The sequence below is a fragment of the Oryzias latipes genome, chromosome 7 (genome assembly GCF_053564925.1).
Source record: "Oryzias latipes strain Hd-rR chromosome 7, Olatipes_Hd-rR_3.1".
Classification (NCBI taxonomy): Eukaryota; Metazoa; Chordata; class Actinopteri; order Beloniformes; family Adrianichthyidae; genus Oryzias; species Oryzias latipes.
Window position 1 is genome coordinate 24891204 of NC_136243.1, and position 18737 is coordinate 24909940.

The 18737-nt window shown below is 39.3% G+C and overlaps 1 protein-coding gene across 2 annotated transcripts in view; it reads right to left on the minus strand.

The window, feature by feature from the left end:
• Positions 1-18737, minus strand: part of dip2ba (DIP2 acetate--CoA ligase B (putative)a) — a 47999-nt gene that overhangs the window by 22954 nt on the left and 6308 nt on the right. For both annotated transcript variants that reach the window (XM_004070424.5, XM_020704622.3), the window contains exons 2-4: positions 3670-3741; positions 498-653; positions 274-399 (exon numbers count right to left, since the gene is read on the minus strand). In XM_004070424.5, the coding sequence (XP_004070472.1) occupies positions 274-399; positions 498-653; positions 3670-3741 (354 nt within the window). The remainder of the gene's footprint in view (positions 1-273; positions 400-497; positions 654-3669; positions 3742-18737) is intronic.

Sequence of the window (18737 nt, forward strand, 5' to 3'; positions counted from 1 at the left end):
CAAATTTCAAATAAACTACTGCTGTTCTGCAAAAACAATGTCCTTATAAACAACAAAAGTTTTGGGAATGTTGGCTTAAAACCGCATAATAATGATTAAAAACCACTGGGAACACTTTTACAATAGATCAAAAGATGATCAGTGGGTCTTCACGTGTCCATTATTGCTCACTTATATCCATTTTGCAGGAACTCTTGAGCTGAATAAAGAGAATGTTTTGTCCTTTTGGGTCTCATTATTATCATTCCATTCAGCAGAAGATCTAAAGTTTACCTGGAGGTGTGCAGTTTTCTATGGGAGACTGGACAAATGCTGAGCGTCTCTTGGTTGGCATGGGTAATGCCATTTTCTCTTCTTTGTGTTTGGCGAGGGCTGCTTGTACAGCTTCTGTATGAATGTCTATTTTAACACCAGGAATAGACACAAAGTTACTTAGGGTTAGGATTTTTAGACTTTGTGGTTGTGTGTCTATAGAGCGCATTATAGCATTACCACACCTGATCTATATCTCTCATCCCTGGCCCCTCCACTGCGGTGTGAACGATGGTTTCTGGTAGGTGTAGAGGTGGAGGGCCCCGGGGCCTCTGGGCTTGGGGTGAGTGCGGCACTACGACTTGGGGTAAGCTGTACGTCTGGTAGAGAAAGATCAACATCTGGAGAGAAAAAAAGATGCGAAAAGGTGCGTACAAGCTTAGAAAAGCACAAAATGTGAGAAAAACGTCGCTTTACAGAATGACATCATTCATGGAACTACATGGAAGTGTAGAGTTTACACAATTCTCAGAAAATCCTTAAATTGCATCTAACTGCAGATCTTCCTGAACCTACACGTTTGTTAAAGTGGGTTATATTCAAGCGAGTTTTATTTTAGTCAAGTGTCTTTTCTCCCTGAGGCGTGTGGAGTCCCTGTAGATGAGATGGCTTTGAGGCATGGAGGGATCTGAGCAGATGAGTGCAGGCAGAACATTACCTGGAGGGTTTTAACACTTAGGAGTTGACAGACACCCCAGGGTCAAAAACCAAGAAATGTAAAGAGCATTTCTGGACATTGGAAGCAGCGCTGACGGTCCAATTCAATTCAACTGGTGTTTAAAATGAGGCCTTCACACTGTATTCCAGAAGTGGCTTTATTTATTATGTTTTTGCTTTACCTCCAAGACTTGTGATAAATCATTTAAGTCTTTTTTTCGTGCACTTACCTGTAGATTGCCGGCCTGAGGCACATTTGTTTCTGAAAATAACTAAATGACGCTTCCAAGTAAAAAGTGTGGAATCACCCTTTATCCCACTAAAAAAACAAAGTCTTCACATCAGTACATTTTATGTTGGATGTTTCTGGTTGAATTCAAGGCAGATTTTGTGGGATGAGTGAAGCCGAGGGGGTTAATGGTGAAGAGTTTTACAAGATGAGATATTTAAGAGAAGCAAGCAGGTGCAGCCTTTGACACACAAAAACTCTGTGGTGGAGCTGGTTTATCAGCTGTATGGTGTGGACAAGAGAGGAGATCCCCAAAGCTGAAGGTGATTACCGTCCTGTGGTCATCGTCACAGATAGAAACTAAAAGTCCAGCAGGCAGACTAAAAGGTCAACGCTGCCTTCAGGTGGACAAAATCAGGAAGAGCCTAAAAGTGCAAAGCCTGTGGTGCGGCTGTGTGTGCATATGTTTTTTTTTTATGTGGCAGGAAAATGCCTGCATTGTATGTTTATAATTGTGAACATGCTTATCCCTTCCTCTTATTTTTAACCTTTTGGGAATAGCTACAGTGGCCCTGAAGTGCAAATCTCATCAACACATCTCTCAACGCAAAAACATTTTAAAGATCATGGCAACTAAAAAGGCAAAACGAAAAATTACCAAAGAAAATGTTACATTTTAGAAATCCAAACCACTTCTGGAAACCAAAACCTAGTTCCAAAGGAAACAAAACACAATTCTAAAAAAAAAAAAAACAAATTAAAAAGGAAACATTTGGAAAAACAAAATTAATTTCCAGAAAACAAAATGAAATGTCAAAAAATAAAATAAATAAGCAACTGCAAAAGGTAAGTATTATAGGACATCACGGATGGGACGAGGATGTTTGTTCCCCTTTTCATCTGGAGGTTTTTTGGCTGGTAATATCTTCCAACAGAAGGTATTTCCTAAAGCTTCAGGCCAAAGGTTTGGTCCTTGCTTATCCAGCTCTTTATCACAATTTGGGCAAAACATCTTTCTGCTTTCCTTCTTCAAAACTTAAAACGTCATCATCCAATCAGTGATGTCCCATAATATCTAGTTTTTCACGTTTCTTTGTCTAATTTTATAAGATTTAGTTTTTAATTTAGGAAATTGCTTTGGTTTTTTCGAAATGTTTTTCCTTTTTTTTTTTTTTTTTTTTACATTTTGTTTTCTGAAAATTTGTTCCGATTTCAAAATGTCATGTTTTTTTAAAATTATTTTTTGTTTTTTTATTGTTGTTGTGATCTTTAATATGTTTTTGCATTAAGTGATTTGCACTTCAGGGCCACCGTACATAGCAAACAGAAATGCCTGAGAAATTGGCAGCAATTTAATGTTATAACTACCATTTGACTTTGTTGTTTGCAAAATGTTTACTTGTTTTAAATTACATTATATACTTTTATTTTAAGCTTAAAAAAAAGAGTTCATGAAAGATTTTAGTGATTTTCCCAATAAACAAAAACAATTCACTGAGATTGTTTTAATGTGGTTTTAGGTTCATTGTGTTAATACCACATTAGAACAGAACAAAAACCTGTAGAGTCACATAGGTTATGTTGTGCTGAGAAAAGTTATACCAATGAGGCCACAGTAACAGTTTTTAAGGTGAAAATAAAACCTAAAAATAGACACCAACAGCCAAATATATCCTTAAGTCCCTGGAGCTGAGCAGTCTACGCTGACATTTTCACATTCAAGGAATGCAGCTTTTGACAACAGAAAGGAAAACAGAAAGCAGGTAACTGTCCTCCACCATGACAAATATCCTACAAACCCTGCTGTTGCCTTTAGTTGTAATCATGCAATCGTCATGTGGTAGCACAGTCAGAAATAGGCCAAGGTCAAAGCAGAAGAAAAGGAAGTTTTAGAGTTGTTCTTTAGAAAATGGTCTGCAGTGACGCATGGAGATTGTTTTTTGTCACGCTGCTGTTAGTGTGGTGCAACGCAAAAAAGCAGAACCCCATTGTGCCAGGAAGATGATTAGGGACAAAAACACCTGGTTCTAAACCAGTTTAGAAGAGACCAGCTACAAATCGAACAAGTAAACATAAAGACTGTATACTTTTTAAAGAAAAAAAACTAAGCTCAGTACGTTTTCAAAATCAAAAAGAGAAATTGGAAAAGGACATTGGAGTTTCATTGTTAAAACTCACCTTGTATGCAATTCACGTTTTGTCCACTAGAGGGCCACAGCAAGCCAGAAAATAGGAATTTTTGCCCTGTACAGTACCTTTTTGTAAAGCTTTGTTCTCCAACACATGATAACTTCTAGTTTACTTGATTTATTAGATATATCAAACTAGTCATAGATAAGTATTTATAACTTTTCTTTTGTTGAGCAACTTTTTAGAATTTTAGTTGCAACTTAAGGAATAAGGTGAAGCAGGAAGAACTGCAGGACCATAAGGTCCAGAAGATGTAGAGAGAGCAGAAAAGCTGGTCTTACTTGGCAAAAGGGAGATGTAGGAGGCCAACAGCTTGGCTCTCTTCTTCTCATAGCCCTTCTGCGTGATGTCACCTAGGAGAAAGGACAGCAACACCACACTGTTATGTTAGTCATAATTACCACACAAACACCAGCAGACAGCGGTGCACTCACACGGCTCTGCTCTGACGAACACACTCTCTGCTTGGCTAATATCTTCGAGAGAAATGAGTCACATTCATAATCCTCTTTGAAATAAATCTTTCGAGCTCCACATTTTATCATATAATCTAATTAGAAGTACTGAGGAAGCTAATGCAATTGTTTAGCCTTCGCTAAGGAACGTGATTATAAAAACATAAACCTTCCCTGATTATGAAACCCAAGGAGTTTCTTCAGCTGTGTGTGTGTGTGTGTGTGTATATATGACTGAATATATTCAGGAGCTGCTATCTATTTTCTCCAGCTCTACTCTCTTTTTCCATCAAACAGCCCTTCCTCTTTTGGCCTTGGAATGGGGGGGGGGCTTGCAGGCATGAAAAAGTCCACCCGTCGGCTACCCCTAAAACACACATTCTGCTTGTGTAGCAAACATCCATACATGACACACCCTAAACAGTTAACTAGCATTCACACACACTCCCCTTTTACAAACAAATCAGCTTAATACTTCAATCTTCCACACGGTTAAACGGTTTTCTTAGAAACCACTGATGACAAGCTATGCAGTTGGTCAAAGGCCCGGCATGGCTTCAATCGTTTGTCACCTATGAAACGTTGAGCAGTGAAGAGGAGACCCTCGTCCAACACAGCAAGTGGAGAAAGAGCAGAATCTATTTTAAAGAGGGTAGAGGTCAAAGTTAGAGTTCAAGCGAGAAGTGACAAACTGCTGTGAACAGCTGGACTCTCATCAAAGGCAAAAAAACCAACACAGATTTGAACAGAGGTGAAACAATTGGAGAGGATGAATGCCGAAGTTCAGCAGGCAGAAATGGAGGGAGTTCGCCTGCATAAACTGACACTGGGTTAGGAGTCCAAGATAGTGTTTGTTGCGTCTCAGAGCTTTCTCACACTCCGGTCACCCATCTACTAGTGTGGGATTTGCCTGGATAAACAAAAGAATGAGAGGGGAAGCTCCTCCTGCTTGAAGTTTGCAGAGCGAGGGATTTTCTAAAGGCTTTATAACTTTGAAGCTATAAAGTATGGAGAACAAAAATGAGCATTCACAGAGAACGTAGAAGAAACAAAAGAACTGAGGCAAAAGTGGGGTATGAACTGTAAAATGCCCTTGTAAAAAATGTTTCAAATCAAGCCGGTTGACAGAAGTGGACTGAAGCATCATTGTTGCAGTAGGAAGGGTTAGGGCAAGCCCGGGTTTGCTGGGCTGTGGGGGAGGAAGAGGAGCATGGAAGGGGAAAAGAGAGGGTGGTCATTAACACAGACAGAAGACAGTTTGTGTGTTGGCACAAAAACAGGCACTGGTTGGCACAATCAAACTGTCTCTGTAGCTGACAGCGGCCATAATGAGGCTGAATGACCCCAGACTGAAAGACGTATTGAAACAGCTGGTGCAAAACTGAAGGAAAGTTTCATGTTTAACTGGAAGAATGCAGTGTTTTGGATATGTGCATGAGCAAAACAGTACAGTAACTGTGTGTGCATGTAATCTGAGGTCAGGGGACAGGATATGAGCATTACCCCACCCTGTGAGTGCACTGCCAAAACCTTTTCCCTGTGTCTATCTAGACAGAGGAATGTGCTGATTGGAAAACACCGCGTTAATAAAGAGGGCCAACTGGCCAAAAGAGTGGAGTGACAGGCCAAGAAAAATCCCCCAAGGTGCAGAAAGCCTGTCCGTTTGTAGCTGTGTGCAAATCTAAGTGTGCAGAGGTTACAAGGTGAAAAAAGACTCAATAAAAGATAAGAAATCATTAAACACAGCAGCATTACAGTCTTACCTCCATGACATTTGTATTTTGAATGAAAAATGTTTTGCTACATAATCATTTCTAACTTTTTCTCTGTTTTACACCAAATACTTTTCTGAGTATCAAGTTTGGGATTTTGTTTTAACGATCTAATGCAAAAACCTACGGTGGCCGACAGGGCTCACACTACATACAAATGGAAAAACGCAACGGCATTACCCGAAGCGCGACGAAATTACCCGAAGCACAACGGCATTAAGAGACAGCGCAGCGGCATTACCCGAAGCACGACGACATAACCGCAGCATTAGCATTAAGCTCAGCACAACGGAAGTGAGGACTTTTTTTTCCGGGGGAAAAATAAAAGCCTGGCAGATTCAAACTATTCGGTACGACAGAATTTTAGGGCCACCAAAAAAAGTAAAATTATGAAATTTTAAACCGTAAATTTATGAGAAAAAAATTGTATTTTTACAAGATTAAAGTGGAAGTGAGCATACAGGGCAGCAGCAGCAACAAGTGAACGCTGCAAAGCAGCAGAGCAGACCGACTAAACTTAGTTGAACAGGTGAGCTGAATGTTTATTGATAACGTTCCAAATGTCTGGAAGTTTAGTTGCTTGATTTTTGATTTATTAATGTTTTATTTTTTGATGGGTGGTTTGCAGGATCTCTGCAGGCGATGAAGCTTACGGCGACAGTTATGGAGTGTGCGCGCGCTGTGTGTGTGCGTGGGTGCGTGTGTGTGTGTTGGAGACCCCGCGTGCATGTGTGAGAGCACGGGCGAAAGAGGGGGGTGAGAGCGCGGAGCGGGAGAGTTTGCGTCTATATTGTGTGATCGAGGACTGAGAACCTTAATAAAAAGATGGTGTCCCTCCCCAGAAGAAGTATTTTGTCTTATTAACTCGCTCTAGAGGCTGAGGATCCGAACGGGAAAGTGAACCCCAAACGAGGATCCGTCTTCGGCCCTGGAGAAAATCTCCCCTGCGTTTCCGACCACAGTCAGAAAGAAAAAAAGAGAAGTCATCGCGCAGGTTCAACAGTGTCCCTGCAGCTGTCCACCTGAATTCTTTCTTCCTCCATTAAAGATCAGATCTCTACGTTTGTGTGACACTTCTACGTGATATTTGGACAAGATTAGGGTGTATTCTTACTAGATTACTTACAAATACGTTTGTCTAAAAAAATAAATGTACTCAGCTCTCCACAGTGACATCTGTATCTAACGCTCTTTGTCTTTTTTTTTATTAAGACTTTTAAGTCGTAAATTTACTAGGAAAAAACTCGTAAATTTACAACTTTTTATCTCGTGAATTTACGATTTAAAACATTTACAAGAAAAAAGTCATCGATTATGTGGAGCCTTTTCTGAAGTTTTTTTCCCGGATAGGTTTAAAAAAAACAATGAGATTCTGAACCTTTTGGCGACTCAAAATCAGATAATTTTCAGTGTAAACCGGTTTTCCGGAGTTCGGTGTCAGTAAAGCGGAGTTTCATATATAAAATAAGGAGCTCAGAGACACATTTGGGTGTAGAGAACCGCTGCAGCCTTTATTTTCCTTTTCATTCACATAACCTGAAGTTCATCTGTCACCTTACGACATGAACCTGTCATCCGAACACCAATGCAGAAGTAAACAGTCTTACATACGCCCCCTCCTGCAGATGAAATGTCCCGTTATAACATATAACAATAAAGAGGAATGATCTTTAATGGAGGAAGAAAGAATTCAGGTGGACAGCTGCAGGGACACTGTTGAACCTGCGCGATGACTTCTCTTTTTTTCTTTCTGACTGTGGTCGGAAACGCAGGGGAGATTTTCTCCAGGGCCGAAGACGGATCCTCGTTTGGGGTTCACTTTCCCGTTCGGATCCTCAGCCTCTAGAGCGAGTTAATAAGACAAAATACTTCTTCTGGGGAGGGACACCATCTTTTTATTAAGGTTCTCAGTCTCGATCACACAATATAGACGCAAACTCTCCCGCTCCGCGCTCTCACCCCCCTCTTTCGCCCGTGCTCTCACACATGCACGCGGGGTCTCCAACACACACACACGCACCCACGCACACACACAGCGCGCGCACACTCCATAACTGTCGCCGTAAGCTTCATCGCCTGCAGAGATCCTGCAAACCACCCATCAAAAAATAAAACATTAATAAATCAAAAATCAAGCAACTAAACTTCCAGACATTTGGAACGTTATCAATAAACATTCAGCTCACCTGTTCAACTAAGTTTAGTCGGTCTGCTCTGCTGCTTTGCAGCGTTCACTTGTTGCTGCTGCTGCCCTGTATGCTCACTTCCACTTTAATCTTGTAAAAATACAATTTTTTTCTCATAAATTTACGGTTTAAAATTTCATAATTTTACTTTTTTTGGTGGCCCTAAAATTCTGTCGTACCGAATAGTTTGAATCTGCCAGGCTTTTATTTTTCCCCCAGAAAAAAAAGTCCTCACTTCCGTTGTGCTGAGCTTAATGCTAATGCTGCGGTTATGTCGTCGTGCTTCGGGTAATGCCGCTGCGCTGTCTCTTAATGCCGTTGTGCTTCGGGTAATTTCGTCGCTCTTCGGGTAATGCCGTTGCGTTTTTCCATTTGTATGTAGTGTGAGCCCTGTCGGCCACCGTAAAAACCAAAAGAATAATAAACCCAACAGGACTTTAGACAAATAAAGTAACCCAGAATCATAAAGAGATGTTTTGACTGGAAAGTTGAGTTGTATTCCTAAATCTAACCTAAAGTTGGCTTTCAAAATGGTTTCAGGGTTAAGTAGAATGTATTCATGTCAAGCAGTTTCTAACTTTATAACCCTGGAAACAGGGCCACTTATGGGCAATAACTTTAAACACCCACTTCAATGAAAATTGTGTTTTTTGGTGATGTGAAAATGTTTTTGTAGCATTTTTATAATTAGGAACGACATATATAAAGAAAATCAAGCTTAAAATTGCCATCCATCTGGTTCCGCTCACTGAGGTCTTTGTTGCGGGGGCAAGCAAAGATACACTTCCTCCAGCGTGTTCTGGGTCCTCCCTGGAACACCCCAGAACACCTCCCCAGGGAGGCGACCAGGAGGCATCCAGACCAGATGTCCAAGCCACCTCAACTGGCTCCTATTGATTTGGAGGAGCAGCAGCTCTACTCCGAGCTCTCTCTCACTGATCAAGCTTCTCAGCCTATTGCTATTTCACCTTGATCTACCACAACGCCCCCCCCCACCACCCCCCCCCCCCCCCGAAACTCTAAGCAACTGAACGACTGCTGCTCTGCAGAAACTATGTCTGAGAAAACAATAGGGCTAGCATCACCAATAACTTCCAGAATCGATTTGATTCAATTCACCAGAGCATGGATCGGTTTGATTCACAATTTTAAATTATATTTTGAATTTACAGTCTGGAAAAAGAAATATATAAAAGATTGATCTCTACTTTTATGGGTCGAGTATTGATTTATTAAGCTCGGTTCAATTAATTGATTCTATAAACCCAGTCCTAAAAAAACAATGCAGGTTTTTACGATTTTGGCTCAAAATGGCATAGTGATAACTAAAAGACCACTGGGAACACTTTGAAAATAGATCAAAATGTGATAGGAGCTGGTCTTTAAGATCGCTGATAAAGTATCTTTATGTATAGGATACAGATTACAATATTTAGAAAAAAGGGAATTAAAAATTGAATTAGATGTTTGCATTTCACAGCAAAACCCAAAAAGTCAATGTTCTAACTACTCTAACATGATTTCTTTTACATACTAAAGTGGATGAACTGTCCATTTTTATAAACAGATTCCTTTGTTTCTTTAAAAAACAAAAAACAATATTGAGTAAAACAAGGAGACAGAAAAAGCTGGGACATGTCATGGTTGCTTTAGGAGGCAAGCGAGTGTCAGGACAACACACACACCAACACACTATACAACCAATGGTGCTGGTCATTGGAAAGTACAACACTGCTGCCACGTTTATGCCGTTTGAGAACTATAGGAATCCATCCAGCCCTCACATAATTGTCAATACAAAAATACAAAAAGTCCGTTTTTTTCTTTCCTGTTGAGGGTCATGTGACGGTATGAAGTCATCCAAACGTATATCAGGAAGTTAAAGTCAGGAGTCATGCTGCCACTTTGAGTCATGACAAAAAGTAACTTAAATCTTAGAAAATTGGTCACACACAAGGCTACTCATTCTTGAGGATTACGTATCAAATTTTAATACGATACTGGAGTGTTAGACTTTTTTTTTTCTTGTCTCTGGAGTTTATTTTTAATTTCAGATCACAATACATTTTGCAAACAAAAATATATACAGGAAATGTTAATATATACAAATGAAAATTAGGTTTGTTGTTCATAAAAGGTTTTCACATACAAATTAAAGGAGGACACAAAAAGGCAGAAAGAAAACTGTAGTCACCTCCCTTTTTGCATGTGCATTTATACAACCCCCATCTTTCACAGCTAGTAATTACACAGTGCAGTTTATCAAGTGACACAACTGCCACCCACAATTTCCGTCTCACGCTGAATAAGTTCTGCTGTCTGCTCACATCTGGGCAGACGGGCCTTGAACACAGAGGTGTATGTTTGGTCAAGCACCTGCAGTCGTACCAATACATGCACAAATACACACCCATCGACAAAACTAGTTCAGCAACTGCCAAAACAAAAAAACATTTTAAGTTTCCTCACTCGCATGGTCATCACAAAACCGTGAGACATCTGCACTCCAGTCTGCTTTAAACACTTCAAACCACTGAGGTCTTTACAAGAAAATGATAGTGACAAAACACAGCCCAACCATGAAAAAGCCACACGCATAGTGCTACAGTACACACAGCGGCAGAAAGGAGGAACTAACGTCACCCACAAGATCTTATTTATAGAGAGCAGAAACACAGCAACAATGGGCAGGCAGTGCTGGGAATGAAGGTAAACGGCTTTTTGCAAGAAATGCAAATAAAGAGACAGACACCGATGCTTTTAAAGGCTCTCTGTGATTGGGTAAAGCAAATGTAAGTGGGAGAGTATGCATCTTTGAAAAAAACGGACTAGTTTAAAACTAAAACTAAATAAGTATTTCTTTTTGCACAGGAAAGCCTAATTTGTTTGCACTGAAGTATTAAGAATACACCTTTAAGGAGGTTGAATGATAAAAAAAAAAAAGGGAAAAATAATGATTATTGTATTTCTGGTAAAGAAATAATTTGAGATTATAAACAATATTACTCTCAAACATTTTAAAGCTTTTTTGTGGACATTTTAACAGTATAGAGCATGGATGGCAGCTCAAGAGACAAATAATTTTCCCATTAGGCCAAAACCTTGTTTTTGTCTAAATGAGGTTTCAAGTATAGGTTCATAAACCATCTACATCCTCTAACAATGCTTTGACATTTAAAACTAGTCTCAAAGTTCTACTGAAAAACCAGCAAGGCCCCATGTGGGATTTTTTAAAGTATCTCTGAACAGACGTTTTCATATTTCAATTGCCCCAAAACAGCAGCAAACACAAATACAAACTCTCTCCTATTCACCACTGTTCAGTAATATTTCAAAAAGACACAGCGGTGTAACATACGTGGGAAGAACCGTCACGCCATCCTATAATGGTGCAATACACAAAATACAACAAAGCAAGAAAAAAGCAACAGGGCGGCTGTGTGAATCTGAGAACGGCACAGATATGAAAAACACAAAGATCTGAAGGTCTATGGAGAAGAAAACGTTTCTGTCGAATAAACTGTAGGTTAGGTCTGTAAATCAGCATATCATCCTCCTCAGGGGGGATACCTCGCAATTTGAGAAATTCAACTGGATTCACCAGAGCCTGGTCAATTCAATTTAATTCAATTCAATTTAGAATTTACACAGTTTACACCTTTAGACATATTTGCATAGAAATACAGTGAGGTCAATAAGTATTTGATCACCCTGTGATTTAGCAAGTTCTCCCACTTAGAAAACATGGAGGGGTCTAAAATTTTCCTCATAGGTGCATTTCCACAGCGAGAGACAAAATCTGAAGAAACATACAGAAATCACGTTGTACAATTTTTTAAAACAATTTATTTGTGTATTACTGTGACAAATGGCGACTGGAGTGATGGATTAATGATCAGCTTGGAGAAGCTTCTCTGCAGTCACTATTCGACTGAGGGTAGAAACGCTCACAGAGGAAGCTTTTAATTTCGTTTTATGAAACGCCGTCATCTTTCCATCCGGGCGAGTATTATGGTGTCGCAGCGACTTCCAACGGATTAGAATGAAAAGATGTTCATCTTCCGCTCATGCTGCAGTAAAAAGATTGCCGACAAACACCTCCAGCCCAGCCACATCACCAACATGGACGAGGTGCCGCTGACTTTCGACATCCCGGTGCGTCACACTGTCCAGAAGCACGGGAGCAGCGTGGTAGGATACGCACAACGGGGCACAGCTTTTATTGTTGTGGAAGGCAGTGCCGGGGGAGAGTTACGGCCCAATTTGTGAATGAATTGTAGAAGCTTGGGCTAACGTGTCTGCTTGCACTGCTTTCAAGGGGCTGAAAAGCCGGCATCATTAATGAGGAGCCGCGCGGCAACAAGACGGACTCTGACAACGACTAAATGGAACCTGCCGTGTTTGATAGAAATTTAGCCCAGCTGTTCATTTCAGATACAAAAGATGAAGACTTTGATGGATTTTTGGATGCTGATTGATGATTGAAAAAATGAAAAATAAATCCCGACCAACTTAATTTTGCTCCCGCTACCTTTTTTAAACCACACTAGCATGCTTGTTTTACTGGAATGTGTTAACATGCCCGCGCCCCAACACCGGTGCGCCTTTTGTATGTAATAAATACCGAAAAATCACCCATAACTGAGACTGCGCCCCATAACCCAGTGCGCTCTATGGTCGTGAAAATACGGAAAGCTTGGATCGATTCAGATCGATTAATCGATTTTATCAACCCAGACCTAGCTTATACCAACTAATATTTCAGAAACTTTAACAATTATGAGTTTAAGCCCAATAAACAAATGTTCTCATAAAATACTGGAATATCCTATTGGAAGTGACAGTCAATTTTAAAATTTAAGCAGCACCAAGTCAAGGACATCATGTCAGGGTCACAGGAAAGGTCACTCACACAAAAATTAAACACAATCAACCGTAAACTACCTTTCGGGAAAAACATGTACTCTATACAATATTTCTACTTTTGAGGGTAAATATTTATAAATCGATACAAACATTTATGCTATTATTATACTTTGATTTTATGACAACAATGGCTGACCACAGCCTTTACAAAACAGGTTGTCAAAAAACAACCTGTCAGTTTACCCGTCCCCAACTTTTTGCTGCCAACATTTATACTTTTTTAAATAAAAAGCAATAATGTTTATTTTCTTTCATCAAAACAATGTACAGACAGCTACCACTCCTTATCGTCAACATAACTGCAGAGAGGGATCTGTTCATGAAAGCCTAACCACATGATTCGAAATGCCCATAGCTGTTTAAGTCAGGGGTTTGCCTTCTGGGTTCCAACAAAATGTCATAGCTCTCTTTTCGCTTTTGCACCTTGAAAAGGATTAAGCAGAGTTGCTGTTTGGTTTCTTCTACTTCCATCTGATTTACATGAACATTCAAAGAGTGTTAAATACCATTAAAGGGAGGGAAGCTGACTGAAACAGATGTAAGTTGAACTAAACACACAGTGCTAATGTGGAAACTGATAAGGCTTCAGCCTAAATGTACAGCGTAAGTTCATCAGTGGCTTGTTAAGGAGGATAAATACATTTAAATTCAATGAGCAATAGTTAATAGTTTACCGGAAATTCTTGTAGACTTTGTTGTAGACTCCAGAATGATTAACAAAATCAATATTATAATATCACAACAAATCCATTAGAGGCATTCAAGACACACAATCTGTTTGGTCTAAAGCTAACAGAGCACAGCTCTCTGCCTGCATTTCCCTCTGCAGAACTGTCAGCTTCCACTCGCAATCATTAAACAGCCTGTCGTTGGAAGAGCGCCCTTTCACTTCTATGAAAATAAAGGCTTTGCTTATATGAGTCACTCAACAAGGTAAGCCACCGGTGGCATGTGTCACTTCCCATGGAAGAGGTGCAATGTTAAGAGTACAATAATTATAATCCTCAGATTAAACGTAAAACCACAGACATCTGCTTTCCTCCTTAAGTGAAACCTTGAGTTTATCAAAGCTTTTCCTTTAAAGACACACTCCGATGAAAATTGTGTTTTTTACATGTTTTTGTGGCATTTTTCTGATAAGGGACATCTATATTAAAAAAAATAAGCTTTAAATTGCATTTCTAAGCATTTCATAATTTGAATTTTTGTGAAACAGATGAAAAAAATGCAGTTTGAAAAAGCTTGTATTTGTCACATTGCAAATATGCTAGGCAGGCCACAAGTTAGCTGCTCCACTTTATTCCCATGCGTCCAGTTGTAGATGACTAGGTCTATATGTGTGCTGTGTGGGAATGGGACTTTAACAACGTCTTACAGATACATAAGCAACAAAACTGGTCAATGAAAATAAAATCTTGACATTGGAAACTTGGAATTTTAGTAGATGTACTGCAATTTCATCTTACCCATAGTGTGATATGCAAAGAAACGCGTCCTTTTCATACAGCTCAGTTTTGTAAAGGCTAACTCATTTTAGGAAAATGTACTTAGACAACAAAGTTTCTTTTTAATTAGGCTAGACTTAAATGCAAGACTTCATAAATACCAGTAACTTCCCAGCAGTGTTGCTATAACTAAGAAACATCAGGAACATTATAAACATGAAGCTCTGACTAATCTAAAGGAGTAAAAGGTTTTCTGCAATTCTAGCATGTCTTTCTTGGATTTTTTTCAAGACAAACCCATAAACATTGATGTAAAATGTTGGTTCAACACTCAGAATGATTCAGAATGACTCACATCATGTTTGTAGGCAATCCTTTGACATTACCTTTACATGACTCAAGTGAACAAATGAAACCACGGCAGTTCTCTACAAGGAGAATCTAAATATTAATCAAATTCTGAGGACAAGAAATACACTAACTTGCATACAGCCCAGTGCTGCAGCCACACCCATTGAATGTGCTTTCAAGGCCTTTGTTCTACTTCTTTCTTTGGGGAGTTGAGTTAAAGGGGTCCATGACTACAAGCCGAGCTCTAACACAATGTGTCTGAGGGGCCAAGAAGGGAGAAACACATCAGCCTGTTGAGGAGGGTTTCCTGAGGACTTTTATTCACTGGGAAATTCTGATAACTCACTGGCTCTCTGCAAGACTGAGGAAGGGAACTTTTCAAATGCAAGGCACTTTGCCAAAATAAAACACCTAGAAAAGAAAATGGTTCACCGAGCAACACAGAGAAAATAGCTGACCTTTAGGAAACTTTGATTGTACGCTTGCAGCAGAAATGCTTTTGCCGTGATCTCTGGTTTCCCATCAGCCTTTCCCGTGACGCAAGCTTCAATTTGCACATACAGAAAGTGACCAGCAGCTGACAAAATACCTCCAATTCTTTACACCCACTTAAAAGGCTGCAGTGGTCAGCAGTGGGCTATCAGCTGAAGAGCGCATGACCTAGGTGGTCTAAATACCAGTACGTTGTTACAATGTTTATAAAAAAACCACATAGGTTTGCAGTTCTTGTCATGTTTAAAAAAAAAAAAAACAGTCCACTTTAGGCAGACAACATGGAACCTTATGTCCCCTCAGACAGAATATCACTGTGGTTCTTTATAAAACCTCTGATCTGATGACTGAAAAGACAATCCTGGACAGGGGTGTCCCAACCTTTTGCTAAAAGAGGGACAGATTTGAGGTGAGGCGAAAATAAGTAAGTGCCAAACAATTCTTATTTTTTTTTGCAATGGGATACTTTTCATGTCTTTACATGGAGCAGAATTTTATCCAATTAAATTAATGAACTTACTGTGAATTACATTTTTGAAGACCAGAAATAAAATAAATTAAAAGGTCTGTCTGAAAAAAAATCTTTTATTAATATTACATCTGAGTTTATATGAAATATTACACATCAGTCACTTCTAAATTTCTAACATGAAACTTCTAAATGTAAATCACGTGGAGAGGAAACTAAACCAAATAGTGATGTTATTCAGAAGTACAAACCCCTGTGGCTTTGATGACAAAAAAAGTCTGTTTTTCTCGTTTGGCCCTTAAAGCTCTAAAGGTCAAGTAGCCACAGGCTTATAACGGCTTATACCATAATCTAGCCAATCACAATCAAGACATTGTAGCTCTGTGTGTGGGTCCTGCATATTATTGATTTTAGGCCGGTAGAAATTTGAACATGGGCTGCATTCGGCCAACAGGCCGGACTTTGGACATGCCAGGTCTAAAGGATTCATTCATTAATCTTCTAAACCAGTTTAGTCCATTTAGGGGTTGCGAGGCTACTGGAGCCTATCCCGGCGACCTGTGGACGAAGGCAGGTGACCTTCTGGACAGGTTGCCAGTCTGTTGCAGGGCCACAAACCACACACCCATGCACTCACATTCACACCTTTTCCCCCCCAATTAAACCTATGTAGCATGTTTTTTGGACGGTGGGAGGACACCGGAGTCCCCGGAGAAAACCTACGCATGAACAGGGAGAACATGCAAACTCCACACAGAAAAGTTCCCCATTGGTGTTCTGTTTCAGGTCCCCCAGCCAGGACTTGCTGCGAGGCAAGAGCGCCAACCACCGCGCCCCTGTGCAGCCAGATGGTCTAAAACATCCGATTACAATAAGCAGAAGTACCTTATGAAGCAACATACCAAAGGTTCAAAAGATTTCTTTAAAAAAAAATGAAATCATTTAACCGTAACTGACAATGGTGTCTGAACTTTTATTTTTATTAAAAAATGCTCTTATTAGATTTGTTTCACTAAGAGTTCCTTTAAGGATTTAAGACAAAAACTGTTTATCCAAACTTCATAGTGCCCTCTAGAGAAGTCTGCACATCAAGCCAACTTACCAAGTGATGAGCTAAAAGATTATGACTGGTGTTGAGGATTGTTGCCATGCAGTGAATCGGAAAAAAGAAATTAAAAACAAAAAACAGAAAAAGACCTACAACGCTCTCTGATTTCATTCTCTAACATCTGGCACACTTCTTACACATTTCTCAGCAGGTCAAACAGCAAACTGACCGAAGGAGGACAGCTCCAAACAGGCTGGAGTGTGTTACATGTACCCTAGGGTAACACTGACCTATATGTAAGAACAAGCCTGTCAGTCAGTGAGGTCTTTGTCAAATACGCACAAAGGCATCACAGTTCATCTGAAATGATTATTGAACTTTTGTTTGAAGGAGATATTAGCTTTCTTTTTCTTATGCATGGGAGCAAATTGATCTTACTAGCTATGTCTATTTATATGCCTAACAGCATTCTTGTGTGTTAGTATAGTTATGTGATCCCCTGGAAAATGAATATAGACTGCTGGTAGATTAAAACAGCACTGCTTCAAATCTCTAAAAGGCAATTCTATGTTAAAATGTGCTGTTTAGAAACACCCTTTCCATGATTCAATTCACTTCTATATGCTTCTTTATTACTTCTTCAAAAGTAAATTTGATTTCAAATCATTTCAATGTCACCCATCAGAAAGTGAAATGAGGTGAAATGTCATCCCTGAGGATGAAAACTGTGTCTAGACAAACATGCCTGATCATCAGTCAGAGACATGATGCTTCAGAGGGCAGAACAGGTGGATGAGAGTTTGACATCATCAAATCTGGAGCCATTTGGTGCCTTTTGATGACTAAAAGCTGTGATCCGTCTTCCACCGTTGATGGATTAAACAGGTTCTCTCACTTTGCAGTGGATGGATTTGTCCTGAAGCGGGGAACACGCCTCATTCAGTGACTCAGAGGTGAATACGGGATCCATGCAAGCCTCGACTATAAACATGTCTTTTTTTTTTTGTTAAACATTGATTTTTAACAAGAGCATGAACTTGACATCAGTTACTAAACCATGGCCTTTTAAGTATTGAGACAACTATTCTTGTAGAGAAGAACATTAAAAATCATGTTTTCATTTTTCAGAACACAATAGAGCTGCCAAATTTCTAAACCAATTGAAATTCCATTCCTAAGTTCAAATCACTTCACATCACTACTGATAAACTGAAAGATGGTGGACTTTGAATCTATTACACAATGTTTGGTGCAGATTTAGTTATACGTTCCTGGGATCTTGCTATGCAACACAATTTTTGTTTAAAAAAAATAGCCTCTACTTAATAACATTCATGACTAATGAATTCAAAACTGGACAAATCATCACCAATCAAACTTGACTGCTGTTTAAAAAACAACAACATGAGTTTCCTACAAATGTGGTTAATAATATAAACATAAAAGAAAAGAAAAAAGGACTCAAATGCAAACTCAGCTTTAAATTTTGAAGGAAAAGAAACACGTTTAAAAAAAACAACATAAAAAATGGACCTGTGCTTTCTCAAAACATAAAAGAACAAATACTTGAAAGATAAATGAAAATCCAAGATCCAAGAATCCAAGAAATGTCGAATATCTAAACTGTGTCATTTGCTTCACCTATAAGTTAAATTGATTTCCATCTAAACAAGTACAATCTGCTTCTCTTTAAAAAAGATGATTGCAACTCTAGTAGTAGTTGGTCAACTTCTTATATCTTTTCCAAGTATCTTTGCCCTTCCTGGTTACCTAGATCAGGTGTGGCAAGTTAACCAGAAACTGCAAGGACAAAGATGTTTGGAACAGAAGACAGCTGTTAGACTATGTCTGCTTATTCTTTAGAGCTAAGCTGCATTTAAAAACAAATAATGGTAACAATTAGCCTCATCAGTAAGTGAAGATTACAGTCACCTACACTGGCTTCACATTGGGGTGAAGAGAGCACCGAATAGGTTGTGTTTGCCTCATTGGTAGAGAAAGTGGCTGCTTCAAATTGTAATTTACAGTCATTTTTGAAGCATTTCTTGAAATTCATAAACACCTGTGCACAACAAATCAGAGGAGTAAAGGAAAAAACAGCCAAGTGCGCCGCCTACAAGTTATCTGATCTCCTATTAATAAAAAAAAAATTAATTACATAATAGACATACAGCTAAAATCAAATCTGAAATATTTCGGTCCATA